The following is a 23,820-nucleotide window of genomic DNA, read 5'->3' as shown; positions in this document are numbered from 1 at the left end:
TACTTACAATTTATGTTAAGAGTGACTGATCAATTCAGAATTATGGTGGGACTTTGCCATAATAAAAAAAAACAAAAAAACCAGTGACTTGTATGCAGCTTTCTAACAGAAAATTGCAGTTTTCTGAGAGAAAGCTGTGGCTCTACAACATGCGGTAAGCTGTAGTCACAGTGTAAAAAATATGCAGGATTCACTGTAGGTAGAGGCTGTTGCCATTAGTGTTATTATGAAGGCCAAGTTAAAAAAAACAAACAAAAAAAACAACAACTTTACAAACATTACAGAAACCATTTTAATTGGCATTTTATACCACCTATAGCATAAAGGAATTTGGAAAAGATAAAATCCCAAAACCCAAGATCCTAAAAGGATAAACAACTAACTCTGCAACGATGCGTCTCACCGTTGTTCACTACTGTACCAGAAAATTGAAAACATTTGTTTCAAATGGGGCGGGGGGAGTGAAAGCTGAGCACCAAAGTTCACAAACACAAAATAATGCTTTAGCTTCCACAGCATTATTCCACTCACAGCATTTTGAGAATCCATAATAGTACCGGTGATATGGTCCCTCTGAACAAACCATCTCTCTCTCCTGAAACATGTATGATGCCACAAAATACAATCAACACAATGACAGAAAGGGTCCCTTCACAAAAGCTTTGGAAATTTAACAAGACATTTAAGTATTTTAAAAATGCAATCACATCCTTAAAAACAATGCCGTCTTAAGAAAATAGCTGATAAAAATATTCTCTGCATTTTACAACAAAAAGAAGTACATGAAACCATCTCTGCTACTCTGCTTTCTCATCCTCTTCAGCCTTGTCTTCCTTTTCGTCTTCCTGATCATCTGCTGCAGCAGCCTGTCGATGAATAAAGCAGACATATTTAGCAGTTTGTTCCTACTATGAAACCAAACCCATTAGGCACCAGTGGTAACGTACCTCCTCAGCTTTGGCCTCGCCATTTTCTGCAGGAACTTCTTTCTCTGCCTGGGCTTCTTCTTTCTTCTCTTCAGCCTTGGCCTTTGCTGCCTCCTTTACCTTCTTGGTTTTAGGTGGAGCCTGTCATTAACATCAATGCAAAGCATTAGGAGGGAAAAAAAAAACATGTTCTTTTCAATCACAGCTATAAGAACCAGGGTCTTGTGTGCTTTTCCACTAGAAGGGTTACGTTGCACCTTGATGACCAGATCAAGGTCATCAAGTAAAATAGATTAGGTCAAAATCTGCTTTAAATACCAGTCATCGGATCTCACCTGCGCATGCTCAGTCAATAACAAACAAGGTCTGTATAGGATATAAAATTGATCACACTACAGCTGTGAGACACAAAGGACCACCCTTTAATCTGATGAAACAAACACTCCTCATTTTTCAGACCAAAAGCATCATGTGCTGGGGCCAACTTTCACATCTGGCCCCACAGGTCAGACGTGAACAATTTTGTGAAGTGTAAGATATATACATAAGAAATTGAACAGTAGATGATAGGTATGCGGAAGGCTGTGCCTTACATTTTTCTGTCCCCTGCACCTCTCTGCTGAAAAGCACCTCCATAGCATAATGCTACGGAGATGCGATATTTCATTATAGGTATGGTGTGTTCATGCATTGTTAGTTTTTCCATTGTACATAGTTTCACATATATAGACCAAGAAAATGACTTAATTACCAATTAGGGGACTTTTGTATGAATTTTATTTAAGTTCTACTGGATTTTATTTAAAGGAATCTGAGAACAAAAAAGGCAAGCTAAATACTATTGCACACCACAATTTTCAGATTTCTGTGATTAAAAATAAGACCTATTTTTCACTGTGGAAAGCAAAGAAAACGACAATACCACTGTTCGGTAGACCATGACATACAAATGAGAAAGTTTCAGAGTGCAGGACAACCAGCGCCACTTTTAGTCTTAATGCCTCTCTGGAACCAGGATGTCTCTTGACAAAAAAAATTTAAAAAAAAGGTAATTTCAGCTAAACTCACTTGAACCTCAGCTGTGTTGATGTGCTAATAACATTTTTCATACTCAAATTATTACATTTGACCCCAGTAGACCTAAAGACCTACTGAGTGGGCTATGTAACGTGGCTGTGTTTATTTGCATGTGAATTGGACAACTGTGATCTGAGAATAGAGCGTAGATTTAGGAGTGTGAATGCATATGAATTACCCCTGATGCATGTTGATACCAGGTCTGAACAGAGCTATAGAGATTCATGAACTCCTTCTGACCACAGTTCTGGTAATGTGGCAAAACAAAAAAAGGTTTAACCACCACTGGAAAGCCATGTCTCTCTACCTTTGTCTTCTCTGGTTGTGGCTTTTCCTGGGTCTCTTTCTGCAATGCACAAAATTTAACATAAGAAAAGGAAAATGCATTGCAATGGCCGGGCATGCAAGTTGAATTCTCAGTCTCAAAAAGGATGGTGAAGCTTACCTCCGACAGCCGTTGAGACTTCCGTCTTGGCTGCAAAACAAAGATTCTGAGTTAATCAAAAATATTGATGAGTTGTGATTTAACAAGTTCTTTAAAAGTCAGCAAACAATTATCCTATCCACAATTATTAGGATCAGAGATTAGGACATTAATAAATTTTATTATGTGTTAAAGCAGAAAGAAAATGCAACTGCTAAAAATCACACACACCAATATGTTCCTTGCATTTCCTCTAAGCACTGTAAATCAGTCAGTATGTAAGCCTGTGAGTGCATAGCCCCCTCTGGCTATGGTTTATGTGCACATTCTACTGGCCTTTTGGAGACCAAGATGAAAATGTTCCCCTGTGCAGTTCAGCTTATGAAATCATCTAAATTGAAACAGAAATCTTTAACTCCACAGTTCATCAGTACAGCATTTAAACTCCGATCCCATCACTACATTATGTCATCACTTAGATTATTTTTATTTATTTTTTTAGACGTACTCACCTCTGCAGCTGCATCTGCATTGGAAGTTCCCTGTGTAAGTCAGAGAGGTGGAGAAAAAAAAATTAACAAGCATTGAACAACAACCATTCATGAGTGAGCTAAAGTGGGTGTGTGGTGGAAAGGGGGATGGGCACCTCTCTTTCCCGCTAGCTGATCAAGAATTTATGCAATCTGTATGAAATGTGACAAAAGGTCCTAGGCGTTTCTAGCTCAGATTCGGGGTTAAGGATTTCAAACCATCAATAATAGTAGCCTAAAAACATATTTTAAAGGCAAGCCAAATATGTTTGGGTTTTTTTTTTTTGCAGTATGGGGTTTCAGACCCAATGGAATCGGCCAGCTGTGTCGCTGTTTTCTTGGACACATCAGCTGCCATGATGATCCATAAAGAAAAGACAGACCGCCTCGGGAGTGACGCACACCATCTTAATACTGAGGACAGTCAAAGGTTAATATCCCAGCAATGTAAAGCGGTAAACATGAAGAAAACACGCCACATTTAGTCGCTGCAAAATCTACCCAAAGAAGCTCAAACTAAGCTTAAAATACAGTGTTTCACGACTGAAATTCCTTGAGGTCGTAACCTGTATGCTTCCTCGACGATAGTTAACACCCCTTTGTTTAATCCCAACACACACACACACACACACACACACACACATAGGACTATGAAGTAGCCAAGCAGATCAGAAACCTGCCTGAGCGTGCATTGCTATCAGGATATGTGACTCCGGGAGCGAAACTTATTTGGCTGTGCAGGCGTGTTATCCCAGGGCTGAGTAAAAAGGCGCCACTTCCCAGTGTGAACACGGCAGACCTGAGCACATCCGACTTGGATTCCACGTAAAACCCATTGAACACTCAGGACATTTATCCTTCTACATCCCTGCTTCAGATACAATGTTTACAGCTAAAACACTTTAGACATGCTTATACACACGTTTAAGCTTACCTTTTTCCGTCCCATTCTCGTTTTGTTTTGACGAGACAGCTACTGTAAGGAAAATTTCAACCTTTTTGTTCCGATAAAACTAGGAAAGCCTGCAGGTTAGACGTACACCTCAACCCTATACTTCCCAGGGAAGTGTGCAAACGTTATATTTAAGGTTCAACCAGTACCAGAACAAGCTTTAACTGGATTGGATCCCTTGCTCCTTATGTATTTTATCCCTTGTCCTACCAACCTAGCAGGAAGAGTGAATCTCCGCCCAATGTTCCCAGTGATTGGCTTTGAGGTTCAGGCAGCATATTTTTGAAACACAACATCTTTACCTGTGTGGGTAGGATGGTGTGCCAATCAACTATCAGTGTTTAACAAGGAAAGCACGATGGGTGTTGTCAGTAAAAAAAAAAAAGGAAGAAGAAAAACCACGGTGAAGGTATAGGCCTCAGTGATTAGATAACATGAAAGGATTATCAGCAAATCACAAGAAAAATGTGACAAAACCTGAAGCAATATTTGCACAGATATAAAGCACCCTCAAGAGGGAAATATGCCGCATGATTTTGCTTGCACGCCCGTGCTTTCTTGTTGTTGAACAGAGATTAGTGAAACGTATGTGATATTACAAAAAGTAGTCTTATCAGCTCCATCTGTAACAGTGAGCTGAATAGCTGTGGGAGTAACACTGGTGGAAACATGGCGACAGGCTGCGCATGGTTCCTGGTGCTGGGCTCCGTGTTTCTCTGCAATCTCATGAAAATACTCCTGCCTAGCATTTCATCTTTCGTAAGTAGGGGGTTCTGCTTTGTCTGTGTCAACTGCGGATTTGAGCACTGTTATGCATTTATTGTAATCTCATTTAAATAGAATGCTAAGCTAGCCGCTGCTAGCTTAGCATTTAGCTAATCCAATAGTGTTAGCTTGCCGTAAACAAAACGAGGCTTATCTTGGCTGAAGGCCGGGTGGAGTTTTCACCACAACCTGATCAAGTTACGACCCGAACGTAGCAAAAATGCAGCACCTTAGCTGTTTTGCACTATCCTTTTGTATTTAGTCTCAGTCACTCTACTAACCATATCACTGAATTTAAAATATTCAGAACTGCTCCGTGCATTATATTGTCATATATTGCATATATATGCTGCTGTGACAGTTATTTAGGGACCTTTCTATTAATTTTGAAAATGTTAACTTTAATAAATGTAGTTCAATAAACCTCCGTTCTTCCACAAATCAAGCAGCTCCAATAGGTCATGGGTTTTCTTTTTTTTTTTTTTTTTTTTTACATTATTATGTTATAACAGTATAAATTGGAAAAGGGCTGTCAAATTGGCAGCACTTGAAAAACCCACAGTAAAAGCCATCCCTTTATTGTACTCAGTAAAGCAGTTTTTGTTTCTCTTTTAAGCTGACAAAGATGGTGCAGAAAGATGCCGAGCAGGAGAGTGAGATGAGGACTGAAATCCAGCAGATGAAGAAGGAGCAGTCCTCCATAAGCATGATGGATGAGTTTGCAAGATATGCCAGGCTGGAGCGTAAAATTAACAAAACTACAGATAAGCTTAAGACGCATGGTAAGATGAAAACCAACACACATGTTCACCAATTCAAGAGGTACATCATACCACTGAACAGCATGAATCTTTCTTATAAGCTAGCAAAATGTAGTATGGGCTTTATGTTTATTATTACCAGTACAGCTTAGGTTTTAAGCTGTACTGGTAACAGACCTACTGTTGTACACTTCAAAAAATGTGAAGTAGTTTAACAAAGAAGACTGTGAAGAAATTGAGTTCTCTGGATGTGGAGAGCTGTCAGAGACACTTAAAAATGCAACTGTAATGGCTGTGAAAATGATTTCACAAAGTATTCACTCAAGCGACCTGACTATAAATGCATGGTACACTTCTTGGATTTTTACTAGCTAAAACAGTGATGTATTTATTTCCATCCTTTTTCACTGTAACACGATAGTTTGTGCTGATTTATCTCAAAAATCCCAATTAGTAACTTTTTGGTTAAAATATGACGACATGTGAAAAATATGGAGGGGTATGAATAATTTTGTCAGGTACTGCACTTCAACCTTTGAAAAAAATTCATTCACTTTTTAAACACATTTGACTCAAATGGGGACGTACTCAGTCTTTCACAGCTGTTTAGATCTGCTGCAACAGACAGAATTCAGCAACTGCAGGAAGTGGCTGGAGGTTTGATGTTTACAAAGTATTTGCTGGGAGCAACAGCTGCCTGTTGTCCAATGCAGACAATCTAAGAACCGTCTCATAAACAAACCAGAAGTCGACATTTGTCTAGCCAAATGCGTAATATTTGTACAACTGCTAAATTAATGTGTGTGTGGTATTGTGATATAATGAATATGTTTTTAGTGACTCTTGCAAGAATTTGCATGCATATATTCTCTCCATTTACTTTCTGTCTGAAATACATTGTTTGGCAATTTCAGATAAAAGGCACCTATAGTGGTATTACATCACTACCTACAAACTTACATTAATTAAATTTGTTCTAACACTGAGCACACATGGGTACATATACTGCAAATGATTCCATGTTTGATTTACCTTTGCAGTGCAGTCTAGGACCGCTCAACAAGCCAAAATGAAATGGGTGGTGAACATCGTCTTTTACATACTGCAGGTAGGTGGACAATATAAACAGAAACACAAATGTATCTGTAAGTTATACAAAAATTCTCTTGATGCTCTGACCACTTGTAACATCTAAACTTATAAACTTTGTTAGAACAGCATGAATCTTTGAACACAGTAAAATTAGTACAAGCTGCAAATAGTAGCAATGTAGGAACTATCTATAATTTCTAATATGTATTCCTTTCTGTCTTCAGGCTGCTCTGATGGTCTCACTGATATGGAAATATTACTCTGATCCAGTGACTGTGGTCCCCAGTAAATGGATCGCTCCTGTGGAGCGACTAGTGGCTTTCCCAACAGGAGTGGCAGGTAGTCAGTCTGCTGTTCTTGTTGTATCCAATATAAGATAAGCCAAACAATTTACACAATAGTTATTATTGATATGCACGTCTCGATGACTAGTTAGTGAAATGTTACTTTAAAGCAATTTTTTTTTTTTACATTTTATCAGTTGATAACACTTGATCAGTTTCAAGATGTTCCAGGATCAACCATGACTATATGGGGCTACAGAAACCACCAGAAAGAGGCTCCATTGTTATAAACTAATGTCCTCGTTTCTAAATAATGATCAACATGTTGGATAAGATGGTGTCTTAGTATTTCAGTTTGTACATTTCTCTGCATAAGAGATCATTTTATACTGTTCGATTTTAAAAACATGACAACTTGAGGAAAAAATGGTATATATAATGTTAACCAGTGAATAACCATACTTGGCTGCAGGAACAGGAAATGAAGTCTGCAAATGAAAGATTCACAGAGCTGTTCTTTTCTTGCAGGTGGCGTGGGAATCACTTGCTGGCTGGTGGTTTGCAACAAAGTAATCACACTGGGCCTCAGTGCCATCAGTTAGAGAACTCGGCTGTGATTCGGCTGTCTGCACGTCTTCTTGGAAATGAGTTTGGTGTTTAACACGAAGATAAGACTGCTCTCCAACTGCAGTATTAATTTATTATTATTGTAACATTGTGTTTTCTATTTTTGTTGAATGAATGTTTTGATTTCTTACCAACTGGATAGAATTGTGACATTTTCTTTTTTCTTCTTCTTCTTTTTTTTTAAATAAACTGTTAAAACCAAATTTTGTATTTTCCAAGTTGGGAAACATCCAACAAAAACAACTCAGGTAGTTTTTGTTTAGTTCCAAAAATATTGGTCTGAACATTTTTTTTAAAGTTAAAACAAAACATAAGAAATTCTAATATTTGTCATTTTTTAAAACCTTTGAAAACAAAGCTTTCATCACTGCAGTGAGATTTTATCTGACAAAACTGACTGTAAGAGGCTATGATCCGTTTGAAGATTCTTAATCTCGCCACAAATGATTTCTCTTGTGTATTGAGAAGTCTTCTCACTTTGCAAGTTCTGACTGACTGGGTTGAGCTGTGCATTAATTTTTATTTGACATGGTTGCATTCAGAGTTGTTTCCAAAACGTTGGCCAAATTGATTTCATCTTCTGTTTCCTTTTCTTATAACTGCTGTGAAGTTTCTAAAGCCTCGGCTTCTTTGTCGTTCGGCCAGGTGTTCTAGGCTCTCATCTCGGTTTTCTTCCCAATAGTTTCTCTCAATATTTTCTTTTTAAAAATACCTGAAAAAAAAAAAACAGATTTTACATCAGCTTGATAAAATATTCCTTTTACTACCCAATTCACAACCAGAACAATGCTTACGTCGTGGTGATCGTCTTCTAATACAGTGTTTTCAGAAATGTTTCTTAACTTTCAGTAAGCAACACTTGCAGATGGTGGTTATAATGCTGAAATGATAAACGGTTAACGGGGCTTGGATGATCACAGGAACTTTAAATAGGCATGGTGGATTCATTAAATATCTAATTTTCTTGATAACATGAAGCACAAATCAACAAATTAGATCAAACTGAATGCAACGTACCTGCAGATACAAAACTTGATGTTTAATTGCTCAAGACTCCTTATGTGCCAAAACATCTCTCTTCCATAGCTCTGATGATGTTTGGACAGATCTATCCGTCTGCACCACCTTATTCACTTTGGCTACAATTATACGTTCAGGCAGCTAAAGTCACAGGGAACTAGAAAGCATAACTAACCTTTGTCAAAGTATCTTATTTGTGCTTATTACCTTTTTTGCTGTGTCCTTTAACCATCCTGTGGTAGTAAATATTATGTTTCTGCACTTCTTTTTCTCTGAGCTATTTCAGAAAAAAAAAAAATCAAAAGTTGCGTATTATACATAGCTATAGAGACAAGAGGTACATCTGAGCAAACAGAATCATTATCATTATTGCAGTAGTAATTTCAGTAATTCAATTTAAAAAGTGAAATTCATATACAAAGAAAGAGATGCTGGTTTCAATTTCCAGCAGCTCCAGGTACCTGCCCACACTGCAAAAGGTACCAATAACTGCTAAAAGCCATGTTATCATTGTGATTGATTTGTCAGCAAATTCGCCTGAATTAAACCTTATGGAGAAACTATGAGTGATACCGATATATCCGTCATTTCATGCTTGCTCACCTGGAGCTCTCTGGTCAGCTGGTGGATGTGGTCTTGCAGACAGACGGATGCTTTTCTTGCCTCTCTGAGCTTTCTTTGTTCCGAGTCTATTTGGCGCTTGAATGATTCTTGGTACAACTCAAGGGTTCTCTCCATGTTCTAAAATATAAGGAGATCAAAAAGAAATGCAATGCACGACCAAATAAAAGGGCTATGCTTTAACACTAAAAACTTAGGGCTTGATCATGCGTTCTGATTTCAACTTTGAAGTAAGCTATATCCCAGCAACTCACTCAAGCCTCCATACCGTTCACCTTCGCACCTGTATCTTCCGGTCCCTGTCCTCCAGCTGTGTAGTGGCCCAGGCCAGCTTCAGGGTGAGCTCCTCCCTGTCCAGTAGACTCTGGTCTTGGCTGAGCTGCTGCAGGTGCTGTAGAGTGTCCTTCATGCTGAGCAGCTTTCTTTCTGTGGCCTGCAGCTGCCTGCCCAGGTTGTCACGGGACATGCGGGTTTCACGGAGCAAACCCTGAAGAGCTTTGGTTTCATTGTTGTGCTTGGCTAAAATCTGGAAACATGCACAGAAGGAATATGGTTTCTTTGGCACTGGTTGTGCTGGTGATGCAGGAATACTCTTTAAATTTGAATTGTATTCAGAGTATGATTACTTTCTGTCTTCAGACGTATATAGGGCACACTTAGCTGACAGAATGGAAGTGTTACAAGAAAAATCTGAAGAGATGAAACTTTGATCCAACCTGGGAGATGTCGTCATTTGAGTCTCTGAAGTGCTGCTGCGCCACCGTGTGGCGGTTCTGGACTTTCTTCAGCAGTTTGTTCTCAGTCTTGGCTTCACTGAGCTGCTGCTGCAGATCCCAAACCTGGCTCTTCAGCGCCCAGATGCAGTTCATGCTGGGGGCCAGGTTCACTGACTTTGAACCTTGCATGGTACGGATTGGAGGCATCTTCAGGATTTCATGCTTCATTTTCTGCTTCTGGACCGCTTGGGTTTTCGTGCCTGAAGGGAAAAGTAAATTCGTTTGGTTATGACAGAAAGAAATAGCAGCCCACTCTCAACTACATCCTGCATTGCCTTGACTGTATCCAGATCGCTTTGATCCCTGGAGTTTGGCTAATGGATGCTCATCTGGAGTCCTGTCAGCTCTCTCCTCACGGTCAGATGGATACCCTGGACCATCAGAACCACAGCAGGGACTGGACCACCTGGAGGTGTTGGTACTGCAGCTCACTGTATCACGATCCCCATCCATGCAACTTTAAGAAGAATTTGACACTTTGTGAAACATAAGAAAAAAAATTTCTTGTCAAAACCGGAAACAACTCAGCTTAGTAAATCGGTCTATGCTAATTAAATGTCTTTGGAATTTTATCTAAATGTTTAATCCTAAACAGAATTTTTTTTTACTTTTTAAAAAACGCCGGTTGTCATGGCACCTGCTACGGAACTCATAACGAAGCTGAAGTTAGCATGTGATTCAAACTTTAATTAGCTTTAAAAAAAAAAATCTAAGATAGTTAGAATTTTTAGATTTTGGTGTAGTTTTTCCAAACCGTGTTTATGACTAACCCAGGGCAAGATTAAAGACAGTCCAGAGTCCTTGAGCAGCAGAATATCCCTTTAATCAGGTTCCGAATTAGATACCAACTTTTTAAAATAGTTAAACCACAAAATAAAATGACTTAAAATTAAACAAAAATTCACAAACACTATAGCTATAGATCACACTAACATTGGACTCAACATTTACCCTTATCTCTATTCTTGTTTGATTTTAAAAAAATGTAATCAGTTTAAAGTAAAAAAAAAAACACCTATATAAGCTAAATTAAAAAAAGTGATTATAGCCAATAAAGTGAAATAAATAACCTCTTCAAATAAAAATAACAGTTTCATATTAAAATAAGCACTGTGACTCCCACAGTGCTGTTCACAGCTATTTCTGTCCTTCTCAGCATGGACTTAGAAACTAACTTGCCTTTCTTTCCCTGAGCCGACAGACAGCTAAAGCTGCCAATCAGTATGCGGCGCTGCGCCCCAAGGGGCCAACTAACCAATCCGCCTCTAATGGAGCCCGGAGACAAAAATACCTCCAGCAATGTGTGTCAGTGTGTGTGTGCGATCCCACTGTTATTTCTCCGTCCGGGGTGCGCTCTAATAATAGAGCAGGCAGACTTCTCCTTTAAGGCCCTTCTTGTTGCACTGCCACCTCTTCAACATAGTTTGTAGTAAAAATGGTAATCAAAGTTTTCCTCGCCACTTCCTCTGGATCGACAGCGGTAAGTTTTCACTCTGATCTTAACTTTGGGTCGAGCTTTGCAGGTTGTACTCCATAAACTGAACATGACTGTCACTCACTCTGATTTCACTGGGTTCAATCTATAAATTAATGCTGGTTGCCTTGCCGTCTGATAATTTGCTCTTTCAGCAAGTTAACTGGCTTGACTTGTGATCAGATTTATTTCTGATGAGTGATCTTGGGTAAGTATTTCGTATGTAAATGTGATTCAACAGGCGGAGCCTTCCAGAACAGGGGCTCCCTAATCTTTTCATGTCAGAGCTTGGGGGCTCTTTTTCAGACCCCAGTTATAGTTTTAAGACTGCTTTTATTTCTATAAATCACTGCTTAGGTACTTATTTGGGTGATTACTAATGAGAAGAGGGAAAGTTTGTTTTCGTTAGCCTTTCTTGAGGTCTCTTAAGCATAACTAGTCCAGCTTTCTCACAATAGTTAGAAAAATGAATTTGTTTTCCATCAAACTGGTTGCTTACTTGTCCAGAATTGTGCCATAGATGAGGCCTTAAAGCTATCCTCATTATTTTACCTTTAAGTATATTTTATGCAACTCGATTGGTAATTCAACCAGCATATATTTTCTCGCTGTTATGTCTTATAGTTCAACATTTGTGATCAAAAACTTTGTAAAACTTTGCGTTGAATGAGCTAGAAACTTTAACACTCCTTTAAAATGGTACATTTTCTAGATGGAAGAAAATAAATGTATTCATCCACCTCAGCTTTCCCATTTTATGACCAACACAGATCAATCAGTCTGAAAAGTTTGACATGGATTTGTTTTCACATCCCCTGAGTCAAAGCCTTGACTCAGGCTTTGACTGAGTCAAGGCTTTGACTCAGTCAAGATGCAGATAAGATGTTCTTATCTGCATCTTATCAAAAATATGATTTCTCTACAAATACAGGAAAGAGGGAGATGGGTGAAAATAAATAATTTTATCTATAAAAGTCAATTGAAAAGTGTACAAATCCAAAGTAGTAAATAAGACAAGCAGGTTGATGGGAATAACAGGATGATATGATATATGATCAAGCACTAACTAAGAAATATTTAAGCTGGAGAGTCGGTCTCTCCAGCAGGGGGTTGATTAGAGACTGGGTTCAGCTGTGAGGGAATGAGAGAAAATGGAAAACGGTTCACGCAGGAAACCAGGCAACAGTATATAAACACATATTAAATGTTAAAGTACAGGACAACTCTAAAATAATGTTTTGAATGTGAAAAGCAAAGGCTGAAAATTACTTTAAAAAAAAAAAAAAAAAAAGAAAACCAAAACAAAATCCAAAAGGTTTTGATTCATGAGCTGTTCATTTTTCCACCTTGCAGATCAAAAAGAAACAGCAAGATGTGGTGGGCTTCCTGGAGGCTCTGAAAGTGGAATACGCTGAGCTGGACATCGCCTGCAACGAGCAGAACCGCATGTGGATGAGGCAAAATGTCCCAGAGGAGAAGAAGCCCTCCAACGGCATCCCACTCCCTCCACAGATTTTCAATGAGGAGAGCTACTGTGGGGTGAGCAAAGATGCATTTGTAACTCTATAATGTGGGTCTTGAATTAGAATAGCACATGTAGCAAAAAAAAAATCTAACATAGTTCTGCAATTGAATAACATAAAAAGTAAAAAAAAAAAAAATGTTTTCCCCCCTGCAGGATTATGATACATTTTTTGATGCAAAGGAAGACAACACGGTGTATGCCTTCCTGGGGTTGCCCCCTCCTCCTGGCTCGAAGGTTAGAGCTGATTTAAGTTTTTCTTTTTATGTTTTTCTGCCAACTAGCTATATTACTTGTTTGCTTAATTGAATGGTTACTACCGCATAATTCTATTATTTAAAACCTTTTCCAAAGAGTATTTAGATTTTTCTCCAAGATTTTGAGTGCTAGAACAAACCAACAGATTCAGTTGTTGATAATGCAGCTTCAGCCTATAATAAAATATTTATAAGCACCAAAGAGATGTATTACTAATTATGGTGATGCAAGTTTTGTTATCGCAGTCTGTCTACTGGCTGTGTGATTTATAGCGCACAAGAAGAAAAAAATACAAAAAAAAACCCAAAACACAGCCTCTGTAAGTAAAGAATGCATATTTGAATAAGTTAGCACTTTGAGCAGCACTATGGGGTCACATGGGTGAACTATGTTTAGAATTCAAAGAAAATATAATTCCATCCTTGTTTCCAATAAAGCTTGACATCTGCAGCATTTTTCAGTCATTTAAATCAGACATTTATTTCATATACTGAAGTTTCAACTTAGCAATGTATAATACTCTGTATCTTTTGACACTTTCACTAATTTATAACAATATTTAACATTTATTTCACTATAACTGATTTTGGAAACAGGGATAAGTAGTTATTTTATGTGAAAGAAGTTTGCTTCTTATAAAAATTAATTTGGCTGTTGAATACATTGGGCTCTTTCTTACTGTATTTTTTTATTGTTGTTAAGCATTGATTGTTTTCATTGAATAGTTGGTCTGAACTGCAGAGAGCTTTCCTGAGACAGTTTGGTAAGAGGCAGCATTTCTGAAGTAAAATGTGGTGTGTTGCTATGACGAGTGCTTCTCTGTTAAAGAGAAGCTCAAAATGATACAGCTCCTAGCAGAAATATTGAGCTTTCTCACACTCTGTTATGTTATACAACCAGAATCCCAAGCATATTTTATTGGGATTTTTTTTTTGGAGTAGGCAAACGCTATTGCATAAAAAAGGAGACATGTTTTTCACAAATGTTCACAAATTAAACTCTTAAAAGTGCAGTGTTGATATGTTTTCAATCCCCTTTACTCGGATACCCCTCAGTCATATCCAGCCAAGTGCCTTCTGAAATCCCTACATCACAGCACATCAGCTCATTCACAAGGTCACAAATGTATACAGAACAGATTTGCTATGACTGATCAAACTGGGAATTTTGTTTTGTTACAGTAAATCCTAACAGGATCGATTCATGACTTTAGCATAAGAACATGCAGACTGTACAGCAAGACAGCAAAGCAAATCCAACATGAAACCATAAAAATAAATAAATAAATAAAATCAATGGAGACGGTTCAACTTCCAGCAGGACTACAATCCTCAACTCAGCGCTACAGTGGAAGGCTTTCGATCACAACATATTCATGTGTTACAATCGCCTAGTCAAAGTGCAGACTTAAGTCTGGCTGAGAAATTGTTTCTGTTCATTAGTTGTTTCCCATAAAGTCTGACTCATCTTGATCTTTTTGTCAAAGAACTGGCTGAAATTTGAGTCATACCTCAAAGATTCCAGCTGCTCATAGTGAAAAGTGATTCTACAAGAAATTGGCCCAAAAAGGGCCAAATACAAATGTATGCTGCACTTTTCAGATTTTCATTCTCAGAAAATGTTGACTTCCAGATCATTAGTGACATCTTGGATTCATAAGCTGCTTTGGACACCAGAACAACACAGATGACAGAAATTGTTGTGTGTGTGTGTGTGTGTATCTCCCATCATATCCACAAGTAGATATTATAAATAGATTTTATTAAAACCTTGGGGTTTGAAATCTGTTGTTTTTAATTCACTACGATTGATTTGTGTTGAACCTCCTTGATGCAGGAAGCATTGCAGGCTGAGAAGGAGCACATTATGCAAAACGGAACCCATGCAGAGGAAAATCCTGACGACTCAGTAGTAAAGCTGACAATATGTTTCCATTTTCCCATCATGCTTTTTCTATAACTGTGCCACACCTCTTCACAGTCCTCATCTGATATAAATAATAACTTCCCTTCCATGTGTAGCTGATGACTTGAACAGGGTCTTAATCCCTCCCATGACCTCGAATAATGTTAGTGTTGCATGAATCTTTAGAATGCTGTAGCAAACTAGTTCTTATTTCAACTCTGTTTTTCTGTCCCTTTGAAACCATCACTTCCATTTTAATGAATTACTGGATTCCTTTTTGCAAGACTAACATCTCCATCTGAGGAGTGTGCCATTGTAATCATGTCGAAACAGTCTCTCTTTTTTTCTCCCACTCCCTGTTTTCATTGATTTATCTTTGATTACATTTCTTGTTTTACTTGATTACTTATTTCACCTCTTAGAAGCATAATGGGGATGCACAAGAAGGAGAGGAGGAGGGACAGGCAGGTGATGAGGAAGAAGGAGAGGGTGGAAGAGCAGATGATGAAGCCACCGAACTAGAAACATCAAGGGGAGAGGGAGAGGAAGAGGAGGCGGCGGCAGAGAAAGAAACAGATGAGGTCACCGAAGAGACAGTAATTGCCATATAACTCAAGTCCAGCTCCTCATCAGTTTTCCACCTCCATAACCCCGGAGTGATTGAATTCCCTCTCTATCCCATGCCTTCTTGTCATTCCTGGAGTGTCTCATTTTATGTTGACATTAGCTTCCTCTTTTTACTTAACATTTACCTACCTCCATCCTCATCCTAAAATCTCTTCCTCTACCACTAACAAGCAAAGTGTGGTCTTAAATCCCTCTGCAGCATCAATGGACTCTTAATACTTTCTCTCCTTCATTTTTTAGGTTTCTTTTTGTGCTATTTTTTTATCTCATGCTGCCTATTAGCTAACTGTTATGTTACAGTTCATAATAACCTGCAAAATCCCTCCCAACACCATTAACTGTTCTTGTTAAGGTGTGTCAGGACAATCCTAAACCCAGCCACTCTAACTTATTTCACGATGTTAATCTGTGAATGCTGATGTTTCTAAGTACCGATGCATATTTTGTACACTATGTGAAAACTTAAGACATGTCTTCCTGTCTCTTGTTATAGGAAGCACAAGAAGAGGATGAAGAGCAAGTAAGTTTTTTTTTTCTATTATTATTTAGAAGAAAAAACAGTTAACACTTACAAATGTAGTGTTTTGGGTTGCGTGAATTAGGCATTTTTTGTTCAACTTTCTTGCCTCTTTATTTTCCCTAAAAGGATTAATTACAGAGTTCAGTCATATTTGTTGCATCAGGGCTTCTGGTTTCTTCTGTTTTCTTTATGAAGCATGGCAAACTTGATAATACCTAAAGTAAATGTATTACGTAATTGAAGAAAATCACTTTTATTTCTTTGAAAACCTGTCTAAAATTGCTTCATTGAGGGATTTTATTTTAGGTAGTGCAGGTGCACAATGTCTCCACATAAGGATTAAGTTGCTACTTTATTAAGTGTTTTCATTCTTAGCAGTTGTTGCTGCTTTTAATCCTGTGTTCATAGCTGTCACCATCTCTCCACCTGCTTGTTATTGTGAAAGTTACTAACATGAGCTGCACATGAGGGTTTTCTGGTAATTTTGATATGCAAACGTAAAACCAGAAGACCTGAATGATCTGGAAGATTGATATGACAACACATCTTTCATGTGTTTTTGGTGCTAAGCCATTCAGTGCTTTATAAAGTAACAAAAGTATTTTACAGTTTATTCTCTGAGCTACAGGGAGTCGGTATAGATGTGCTTTCTTTGTTTTAGTGAGAACGTGGCAGCATTCTGGATCACCTGCAGCTGTCTGAGTATTATTTTTTAAGCTGTGTGCATCACTGTGTATGTAGTCACAGAGATCAATGTGACTAAAGATAAATGCATGGATGAGTTTCCCTAGGTTTTGCTGGCACATGGGTCCTTTAATTCTGGAAATGTTCTTCAAATGACAGACTGACTTTGTGTCTCTGAAGGTTCAGGTCTGAGTCCATCACTACACCCAGATTTCAGGACTGACCAGTAGTTTTATGTTTAATAACTGAAGCTGTGTGCTGACTCTAGATCGTTCCTGGTTTGGTCTGAAGATAACTGGTGAAAGTTATGACATATTCACACATTGCTTTGTTCTAGGCATCTGTTCAGTGGTTGAACTGACTTGGAGTGACATTCTAATGTAGACCTGTGTGTCATCTGCGTAGATAATAATCTAGTGGTTATAACAAGGAGTTATTTGAGTTTCTGTTCCCCTCCTATGAATCAGATGTTGTTTTTTGGGGGGGTGGAGGCATTTACTGTAAACCCTACAGATGGTTGCACATCAATATTAGCAGTTTCTGAATTACTCAGAGAAGTCCATCGGTCAACAACAACCATGCAATGATCAGAGTCACTTAAATCCTCTTTTCTTGCCTTCTGATTCTCAGTTTGAGCTTCAAGAGGACTTCACCTCATTAGTTTTCAGATATTCTTTTTCAAATAACTCAATAAAGAAATAACTCTGGCTATCATGTATTTTGAATGGATTTGCTATTATCTAGGTTAATTGAATATATAGTCTGACATGATTGGTAATACATGAATAAACTGATTGAACTGAATAAAATTAAGGTGTGCTTAGTGAAGGGTCAGTTAGTTTTAATGGGAGGAACATGGTAACACAATCAAACTGAATGACTTGGATATTCTTAGATATACTCTATTCACACAGATGTTTTGTGTCCATTAGTTGATTAGCTCATATTTCAGAACAGCGTTGTTCCAGTCCCTCCATCACCTGCCTGATATCACACATTTAAAGCATTTTCTGCCCCTATTCCTGCTATTGTACTACTCATGAAAGCTGTAAGACCTTTGACTGCTTCTTTGTGTTATTGTCCATCTCTTGTTGGTTTGCTCCTTATAGGAGGAAGAGGAGCTGCACTCACAGGTAACTGTGCTTCAGTAATCTTCTGTAGTTTGGTAGATCATCCACGGTTCCTCCATGAAGCCATCAGCCTTGCCTGATGGTGTTCAGATGAGACAATTCTACATTGTTGAGGGTGGGATTGTGAAGGATGTGTACTTATTTTGTTGTTGTTGTTGATCCTACTCATCATTAAACTCTTCAGTTTCCTCACATCAACTCTTCCTCTTCCAATGGATTCCCTTTCAGCTAACATCTTGGTTTCCTCCCAGCTGTAGCTGCATCCTGATACCTTCAAACATCCCCTTTAGTTTCCTTTTCCACAGATGTCCTTATAGTGCATGCATGTGCTTCTCTTTTTGCTCCCCACACAGCTTGCTGACCTGGCTGCTATGTTATTTCTTTTAGGAGGAAGAAGAACTCCAACAGCTTGAGGTAGATTCACACATATATATATATATATATATATATATATATATATATATATATATATATACTATTATTTCTATATTTTTTTTTTACCTTTCTTCAACCTATTTGAGTCGCTTTCTTGTTTTTATCATCTTGTCCTTGTTGTCATGTTGCTGCGCCCTCTGACGCCTCCTGCTGCTGCACCCTGCGGCTTTTTCTCACCACTGGTGAAAATGTGCATAAAGCCTTAGAATATTTCTTTTCATAACAGTAAAATAATCTCACACATTTAGGTTTCTTACTAAATTAACAGCCATACACTTATTAGCACCTATGCTGGTAATTATACATCTCTTTTTTTCCCAAAACCACAACACTTTTACTTGTGTAACATCTATCAAGGTTGGACCGCAGAGAGAGAGAGGGATTTTTGCTGATTAGTCTTTGCACGGTCTCTCTTGGTCATCTAGAGTCCCTGGTCCTCCTTTATGCTGAAGAGAGGAGTGTTCAGATCACCCCACAGGTTTTCTATCAGATTTAGGTCTTGTGACTGAGATCCCCAAAGACAAAACCAAGTTTTATGACTGGGAATCTTTACTTTGTTGATTTCGATCTGTGTTTTGAGTCATTACACAACTGAAAGATCCACTGGTGACCCATTTCAAACTTTTTGAGAAGTCCACAAGGTTTTGATCAAAATTTGGTATTGCAAAGAGTTCAACAGCGTCCGCTGGGACTTTAGAAGAGAAACAAGCTCACAGCATCACAGATCTCTTTCATGTTTAACAGTAAGCATAGGAAATTACAGAAAAGCTCAATCTTAGTTTCATTTGACCCAAGCACACAGTTCCAGTATAATTTCCAACAGAACTTAGAAAATATTTAACTGTTTACATTTGTGATGGCAGCAGCTTTAAAACAACTCATTGGCATGTAGATGGCATCTGAATGTTTTTATGGATACTCACTGACCTCAAGAAGACACTGTTTGCTAATGTTTTCTGACAAGTTGGGAGATTTTTCCTTATCATCTTCCTTTCTGTGCACAGTGTCAAGATAAATGGAAATGGAAAAGGATATGTGACTTTCAACATTTTTTACTAACAAAAATATAAAAAGGATGATATGTTATCCTTATTAATCTCTCTTTTGCCTTTTATGTCACATTTATAGTATGTGCTACTTCGTCTATGATATAAAATCTCAGTAAAGTACATTACAGTGTATACATGTAAAGTGAAATAATGTTAAAGGGGTATGAACATTTTTGCAAAACCCTGTACGTTTCAAATATCAATATACTTTCATGATCTTTTAACACAATCGCTTTAAGAGAATGTCTCTTAAAATAGTTGGGTAGTCTAGAGTTTTTATAGTTTTCTGAAGCAGCAGAGTGTGTTGCGAGTCTCTTTTTAACCACGGTTTGATCTGCCAGGCTGCACAAAAGTTTAATGTGACGTTCCAAATTGAAAAATCTTTATGAACTGAATGTTATCCTGGAGTCACAAGTGTAACCAATTTGTTTTTACTTCACCCATCATCTGTCCATACTCATAGTAGTAATGTTGAATTTTAAATTCAATGATGGTGTGAAATCTTTGACTTTCTGATGGAAAATGTCGACTTCAGCAGGTGTTTCAATAGTTTTGTCTTGGAGCTTCTGACCACAAATAGGATGTACGATAAGTCAGTCTAAAGTGCCCCCCCAACACATTTCTCAACTTGAACAGAGAACTCAGTCAGACAGACAGTAAAGTATTTTATACATCATTTTATAATGCACCGCGCTGTCCAATGTCTGTTGCTGGACAACGATTCAGAATATAGAGATTTCATCGTTCTAAATGCCAGGTGGAAAATGCTTTGCTCTACTTTGACATTCCAGCCGGAGCTTCCATTGCTTCACTGCTTTGCATTCTCTGCTCCTTCCTTTCTGTCTCTGTCTTTGTCCCTCCTTCCCAGCAGGACCAAGAAGAACAAGGCAGTGAGGTAGACTTGGTGTGGTTTGTGGCATCACACCTTTTAGCCTCTGAAAACCTTAGTATTTCTTCCTTTTCTTTCTTTTTTGTATTTGTGTGCTGCATGCTGCTTTTATCATAGTTTCCCATGGAAGTGCCTAATGGTTTGAAGCATGATTCATGTATTTGTCTTAATTCCTAAGGTGGAAGTGGTGTTATGATGGAAACAGCAATACTATATGGACCAATATTTCACTACTTATTGATATTTTAAAACTTGACTTATCTTGATTTCATCTTCTGTAGGAAGAAGAAGAAGATACAGAATTACAAGAGGTATATGTTTGGATTATTTCCCTCCCTGCTTGGCACGGTGTGAATCATACTTGAGATTGGGAGTTTTCTGCACGATCTGATCACAAACAAAACTAAAACTGTTGTTTTTCCCCAAGTCAGCTGTATGTCATGCCACACATTTGTGCACAAATGTGGAGTGTTGCAGCAGGTTCTTATTCATGTGCAATACTTAAGGGATGACTCAACGCAATACTTGCTCAGTGATGCAGAGACCTATAAAACTTCTTCAGAGGCACTTTCTTCTAGTCTGTCTGGATGTTTTGACTTCTTGTTTTTATGAACAACTTGGGCATTTAAAAAAAAAGTCCTTTGCATCTGCCTGAGTGTAAAACAGAATAACTCAGATATGTCGGTTTTTTTGGATGGGTACACAGACTTTACAGGATTGTTGCTTTTGGAAGAAGTCATGACCTCTTCTTCTCTTTGCCAATAGCGCTCCAAACAAAGCGAGTGCAAAGTGAATGTGACAGTTTTCACAGGAGAGTGAGCACATAGTGTTAACTGCACAATGCTTGCAGGACAACAAAGAGGAAAAATTTCACAATGGATAATTCACCTGTTTTACCAATTGATTTGGACCGTTTTTATAGTTGAATCCCTGTCAGTAACACTGAAAAGTATTTTGTCCCTTCACCCTGCAAAACACTGCACGTTTCTCGGATTACGTCTTCCCCATTTTTAACTCTCTGACTCTTCAACCACTAACAAGTGAAGGCCCCTTGGACCAGGATGTTACTGTACACAACCCCCCACCACATAGTTCTTATTAATGTGTCAAAATGGAGAAGAAGAAGCGTTGAAACAAACCCAGGTAGTACTGCTGGTAATTTCCATTCTTTGCAAATAGTCTTAAGAGAAAGAAATATTTTCTAGTTTAATGGGATCTAAGAATGTAGGTGGACTCTGTGTAAGACAAAATTGTAGACCCCCTTTCTGTCAAACCGAGCCAAAGATGCTATTTTTGATCTAAAAAAACATGAACTATGATGTTTCTTCTTTAAGCTGCAGCACCTGGCAAGGCATTCATATTTCTTGAACTTGTACAGATCTTGTCACTTTATAGCCACAAACTTTTATGCACTTTATTTTGATTTTATGTGATAGATCAGCACAATGTAGTTTGTTTGTATTCAACCTCCTTATATTGATGCCCCTAAATAAAATTCAGGGTAAACAAAATACCTACAAACGTCAACTTACTAGTAAATGAAGTCCACCTGAGTGTTATTTAATCTCAGTTTGAGTATGGTTGTTTGTAAATGCCTCAGATGTTTGCTGGAGAACATTTGAGAACAAACAGCATCACGAAGACCAAAGAACGGCCTCAGAATAGGGCTTGACCATGGCAGAATACACAATAAATAACAGATTCTGTGTCGCCAGGAATGTTCACGTCTCCTATTATATTCACCATTAAAAAAATTATTTGAAAAATATGCTTATGTATTCTGTTTTGGGGAAATATTTCAACGCCTCTTGCCATCTTTCACGATTTGTGTTCATGTTGAAAACCAAAACCCTTTGTTTGTTTGTTTGTTGTTCCCAGGAAGAAGAGGAGGCTGAGTAGTTACAGTGATGTCAAGATGAAGAGCATCTACTGTCCTGGTAAAGCACTTTGCCATCTTTTACTGATTGGTTTTACAGGCTGTGTTTCACCACTGGAGGGCAGTGCAGCATTGTTGGGACTGACAAGTCGGTGATCTGCTTTTCATTTCACTTTATCATTTGGCGTTTATTTCAACCACATTAATTAAAACCTCAAATCTTTTTGAAGTTTGTTTTTCTTTTTTGACCCTGCTCTTTAAGAAGGCAAAAAGCAAAATTACACCTATAAATCAACCTGGCACAGCCGCAGCAGCACAAGAGTCTCTGCAGTGCAGTGGCGTGTTTTACTATTTTTACATTAAAACTCAGAAGAAACTAACATTTACCTCTCAGTGCAGTCGATTCTTTGCTCCATATCGCCTCAGTACTTCTAGGAGTTTAAAGACCTCATCCAAAAAAAAAAAACATAAAAATGCAGCAGCCTCTTATGACTGGCTCCATCTGTGATCAGCTTCAGTGAGCATACTGTGCTGGGAGATCAGATTGGGTCACAACGAAAACATTTTGCACTACCCGTTTTTATCCTCTGAGGGAGTGGCAAAGAGTGTGATGATCTTAATGGGGATCGTGATGGTTGTGGTGATAATCATCCTAATCTTTAAAGCGTGTCTTCTGCTTCCGCTCTGCATGTTTGGTCTGCAAAAGCCGAGAAGCAGGCATCCGGTGTTTCCTCTCTTTGGCTGTTTCTCCACGCCTGCGAGCCCCCTGTCACTCCTTGTTAGAACAAGCTGCTAAGTGAGCTTTCAGACGTGGCCCTGAAGGAGCGGGCACGCAGGGTGGCCCAGGCTTAGAGGTGGCAGCATGGTCAGACCACCGGGAAAATGTGTGACCTGGTTTTTCTTTTATCTGTTTGTCTTATTTACCAGCCCGAAGGAGCTCCCTATTCCATCTCTGCCTAACCTCAGACGTCTGTCCCACCATCCCCTCAAACTTGTTGGCCAGCAACTCCGCCCACCGATTCTGCACTGGATTCTTCTGGAAACCATCAGTCACGTGTTTGACCCATGCACCACATGAAACTATCCTTTTGACTGCAATTTTGACTTCGTTTTTATATTTCGCATGCAAACACAAATCATAATGAAATTTTGCAGAAGAGCAGAATGGTGTTTGTAATTAGCAGCGTTTATAAAATGCAGATTTCTTCAGTTTAACCACGTTTCTCATGCTTTACTTTTAGCAATTGTAATTTTCTAACCTTAGAAGGAGGTGACCTTTTCAAAAAAAAACTAAAAACTCCTGGCTGTCTCTCTTGTAAATGTTCTGCTGCGTTATTCCAGCGTTGTTCCTTACTTCCTCCTTTTATCAGTTGAGTGCTTTAAGAGACTTTTAATGCTGCCCAGAAGGAAGAACAAATGCTGCAAGATTCAGACTATCTACCATTTTTACAAGTACTTGTCTACCCGTACTCCTGACTAATCAATGCACTTTGTTGAACAAAGAGTGAAACGTGTAACTAAGACATGGAAACAGCAGAAAAATAAACAATTTTAGACTGATAAGCTTCATGTTGTTTTATTTTGAGTACTTAAATA

At 38.3% G+C, this 23,820-nt stretch overlaps 4 protein-coding genes across 31 annotated transcripts; 2 read left to right on the top strand and 2 right to left on the bottom strand.

Moving 5' to 3' along the window:
• Positions 1-274: 274 nt before the first annotated feature.
• Positions 275-4,105, bottom strand: hmgn1a (high mobility group nucleosome binding domain 1a). Its single transcript, XM_008425270.3, has 6 exons — positions 3,892-4,105; positions 2,940-2,969; positions 2,449-2,478; positions 2,311-2,349; positions 948-1,067; positions 275-866 (listed from the first exon to the last, which is right to left on the bottom strand). The coding sequence occupies exons 1-6, from the start codon at positions 3,904-3,906 to the stop codon at positions 798-800; spliced, it is 303 nt and encodes a 100-aa protein (XP_008423492.1). The 5' UTR covers positions 3,907-4,105; the 3' UTR covers positions 275-797.
• Positions 4,106-4,271: 166 nt separating this feature from the next.
• On the top strand, positions 4,272-7,641 carry get1 (guided entry of tail-anchored proteins factor 1). Its single transcript, XM_008425271.3, has 5 exons — positions 4,272-4,668; positions 5,291-5,456; positions 6,476-6,543; positions 6,752-6,866; positions 7,340-7,641. Exons 1-5 carry the CDS (start codon positions 4,579-4,581, stop codon positions 7,411-7,413), a joined length of 513 nt encoding a protein of 170 aa, XP_008423493.1. The 5' UTR covers positions 4,272-4,578; the 3' UTR covers positions 7,414-7,641.
• A 297-nt stretch (positions 7,642-7,938) lies between these two features.
• LOC103474381 (lebercilin-like protein) lies at positions 7,939-10,463 on the bottom strand. 2 transcript variants are annotated; one of them, XM_008425273.3, is made up of 8 exons: positions 10,131-10,456; positions 9,796-10,055; positions 9,363-9,605; positions 9,062-9,199; positions 8,666-8,735; positions 8,456-8,577; positions 8,233-8,318; positions 7,939-8,150 (listed from the first exon to the last, which is right to left on the bottom strand). In XM_008425273.3, exons 1-6 carry the CDS (start codon positions 10,306-10,308, stop codon positions 8,486-8,488), a joined length of 981 nt encoding a protein of 326 aa, XP_008423495.1. In that variant the 5' UTR covers positions 10,309-10,456; the 3' UTR covers positions 7,939-8,150; positions 8,233-8,318; positions 8,456-8,485. The 2 variants fall into 2 exon arrangements, with proteins under 2 accessions (XP_008423495.1, XP_008423496.1); XM_008425274.3 differs by lacking the exons at positions 7,939-8,150; positions 8,233-8,318 and having other exon boundaries at positions 8,479-8,579; positions 8,667-8,735; positions 10,131-10,463.
• A 688-nt stretch (positions 10,464-11,151) lies between these two features.
• On the top strand, positions 11,152-23,787 carry sh3bgr (SH3 domain binding glutamate-rich protein). 27 transcript variants are annotated; one of them, XM_081614201.1, is made up of 12 exons: positions 11,152-11,335; positions 12,683-12,868; positions 13,008-13,088; positions 14,946-15,017; positions 15,437-15,595; positions 16,135-16,161; positions 17,955-17,978; positions 18,363-18,389; positions 20,328-20,354; positions 20,630-20,659; positions 22,227-22,285; positions 23,152-23,787. In XM_081614201.1, exons 1-11 carry the CDS (start codon positions 11,291-11,293, stop codon positions 22,245-22,247), a joined length of 699 nt encoding a protein of 232 aa, XP_081470327.1. In that variant the 5' UTR covers positions 11,152-11,290; the 3' UTR covers positions 22,248-22,285; positions 23,152-23,787. The 27 variants fall into 27 exon arrangements, with proteins under 27 accessions (XP_081470327.1, XP_081470326.1, XP_081470324.1 ...); XM_081614200.1 differs by having other exon boundaries at positions 14,946-15,020; positions 20,331-20,354; XM_081614198.1 differs by having other exon boundaries at positions 14,946-15,020.
• Positions 23,788-23,820: the final 33 nt, after the last annotated feature.

This window comes from Poecilia reticulata, chromosome 13 (assembly GCF_904066995.2).
Source record: "Poecilia reticulata chromosome 13, P_reticulata-male-v2, whole genome shotgun sequence".
Classification (NCBI taxonomy): Eukaryota; Metazoa; Chordata; class Actinopteri; order Cyprinodontiformes; family Poeciliidae; genus Poecilia; species Poecilia reticulata.
This window is presented reverse-complemented; position numbering and strand designations above follow the sequence as displayed.

Coding starts and splice junctions, on each gene's coding strand:
- hmgn1a (XM_008425270.3), bottom strand. Junction 2,479..2,939: donor ATGCAGATGCAGCTGCAGAG/GTGAGTACGTCT, acceptor TTTGTTTTGCAG/CCAAGACGGAAGTCTCAACG. Junction 867..947: donor GCGAGGCCAAAGCTGAGGAG/GTACGTTACCAC, acceptor ATTCATCGACAG/GCTGCTGCAGCAGATGATCA.
- sh3bgr (XM_081614198.1), top strand. CDS start 11,291: ATGGTAATCAAAGTTTTCCTCGCCACTTCCTCTGGATCGACAGCG. Junction 13,089..14,945: donor CCCCTCCTCCTGGCTCGAAG/GTTAGAGCTGAT, acceptor TCCTTGATGCAG/GAAGCATTGCAGGCTGAGAA. Junction 16,162..17,954: donor AAGAAGAGGATGAAGAGCAA/GTAAGTTTTTTT, acceptor TGCTCCTTATAG/GAGGAAGAGGAGCTGCACTC.
- get1 (XM_008425271.3), top strand. CDS start 4,579: ATGGCGACAGGCTGCGCATGGTTCCTGGTGCTGGGCTCCGTGTTTCTC. Junction 4,669..5,290: donor TGCCTAGCATTTCATCTTTC/GTAAGTAGGGGG, acceptor TTCTCTTTTAAG/CTGACAAAGATGGTGCAGAA. Junction 6,544..6,751: donor TCGTCTTTTACATACTGCAG/GTAGGTGGACAA, acceptor TTCTGTCTTCAG/GCTGCTCTGATGGTCTCACT.
- LOC103474381 (XM_008425273.3), bottom strand. CDS start 10,308: ATGGATGGGGATCGTGATACAGTGAGCTGCAGTACCAACACCTCCAGG. Junction 10,056..10,130: donor GCGATCTGGATACAGTCAAG/GCAATGCAGGAT, acceptor TTTTCCCTTCAG/GCACGAAAACCCAAGCGGTC. Junction 8,578..8,665: donor TAAAGGACACAGCAAAAAAG/GTAATAAGCACA, acceptor GTATAATTGTAG/CCAAAGTGAATAAGGTGGTG.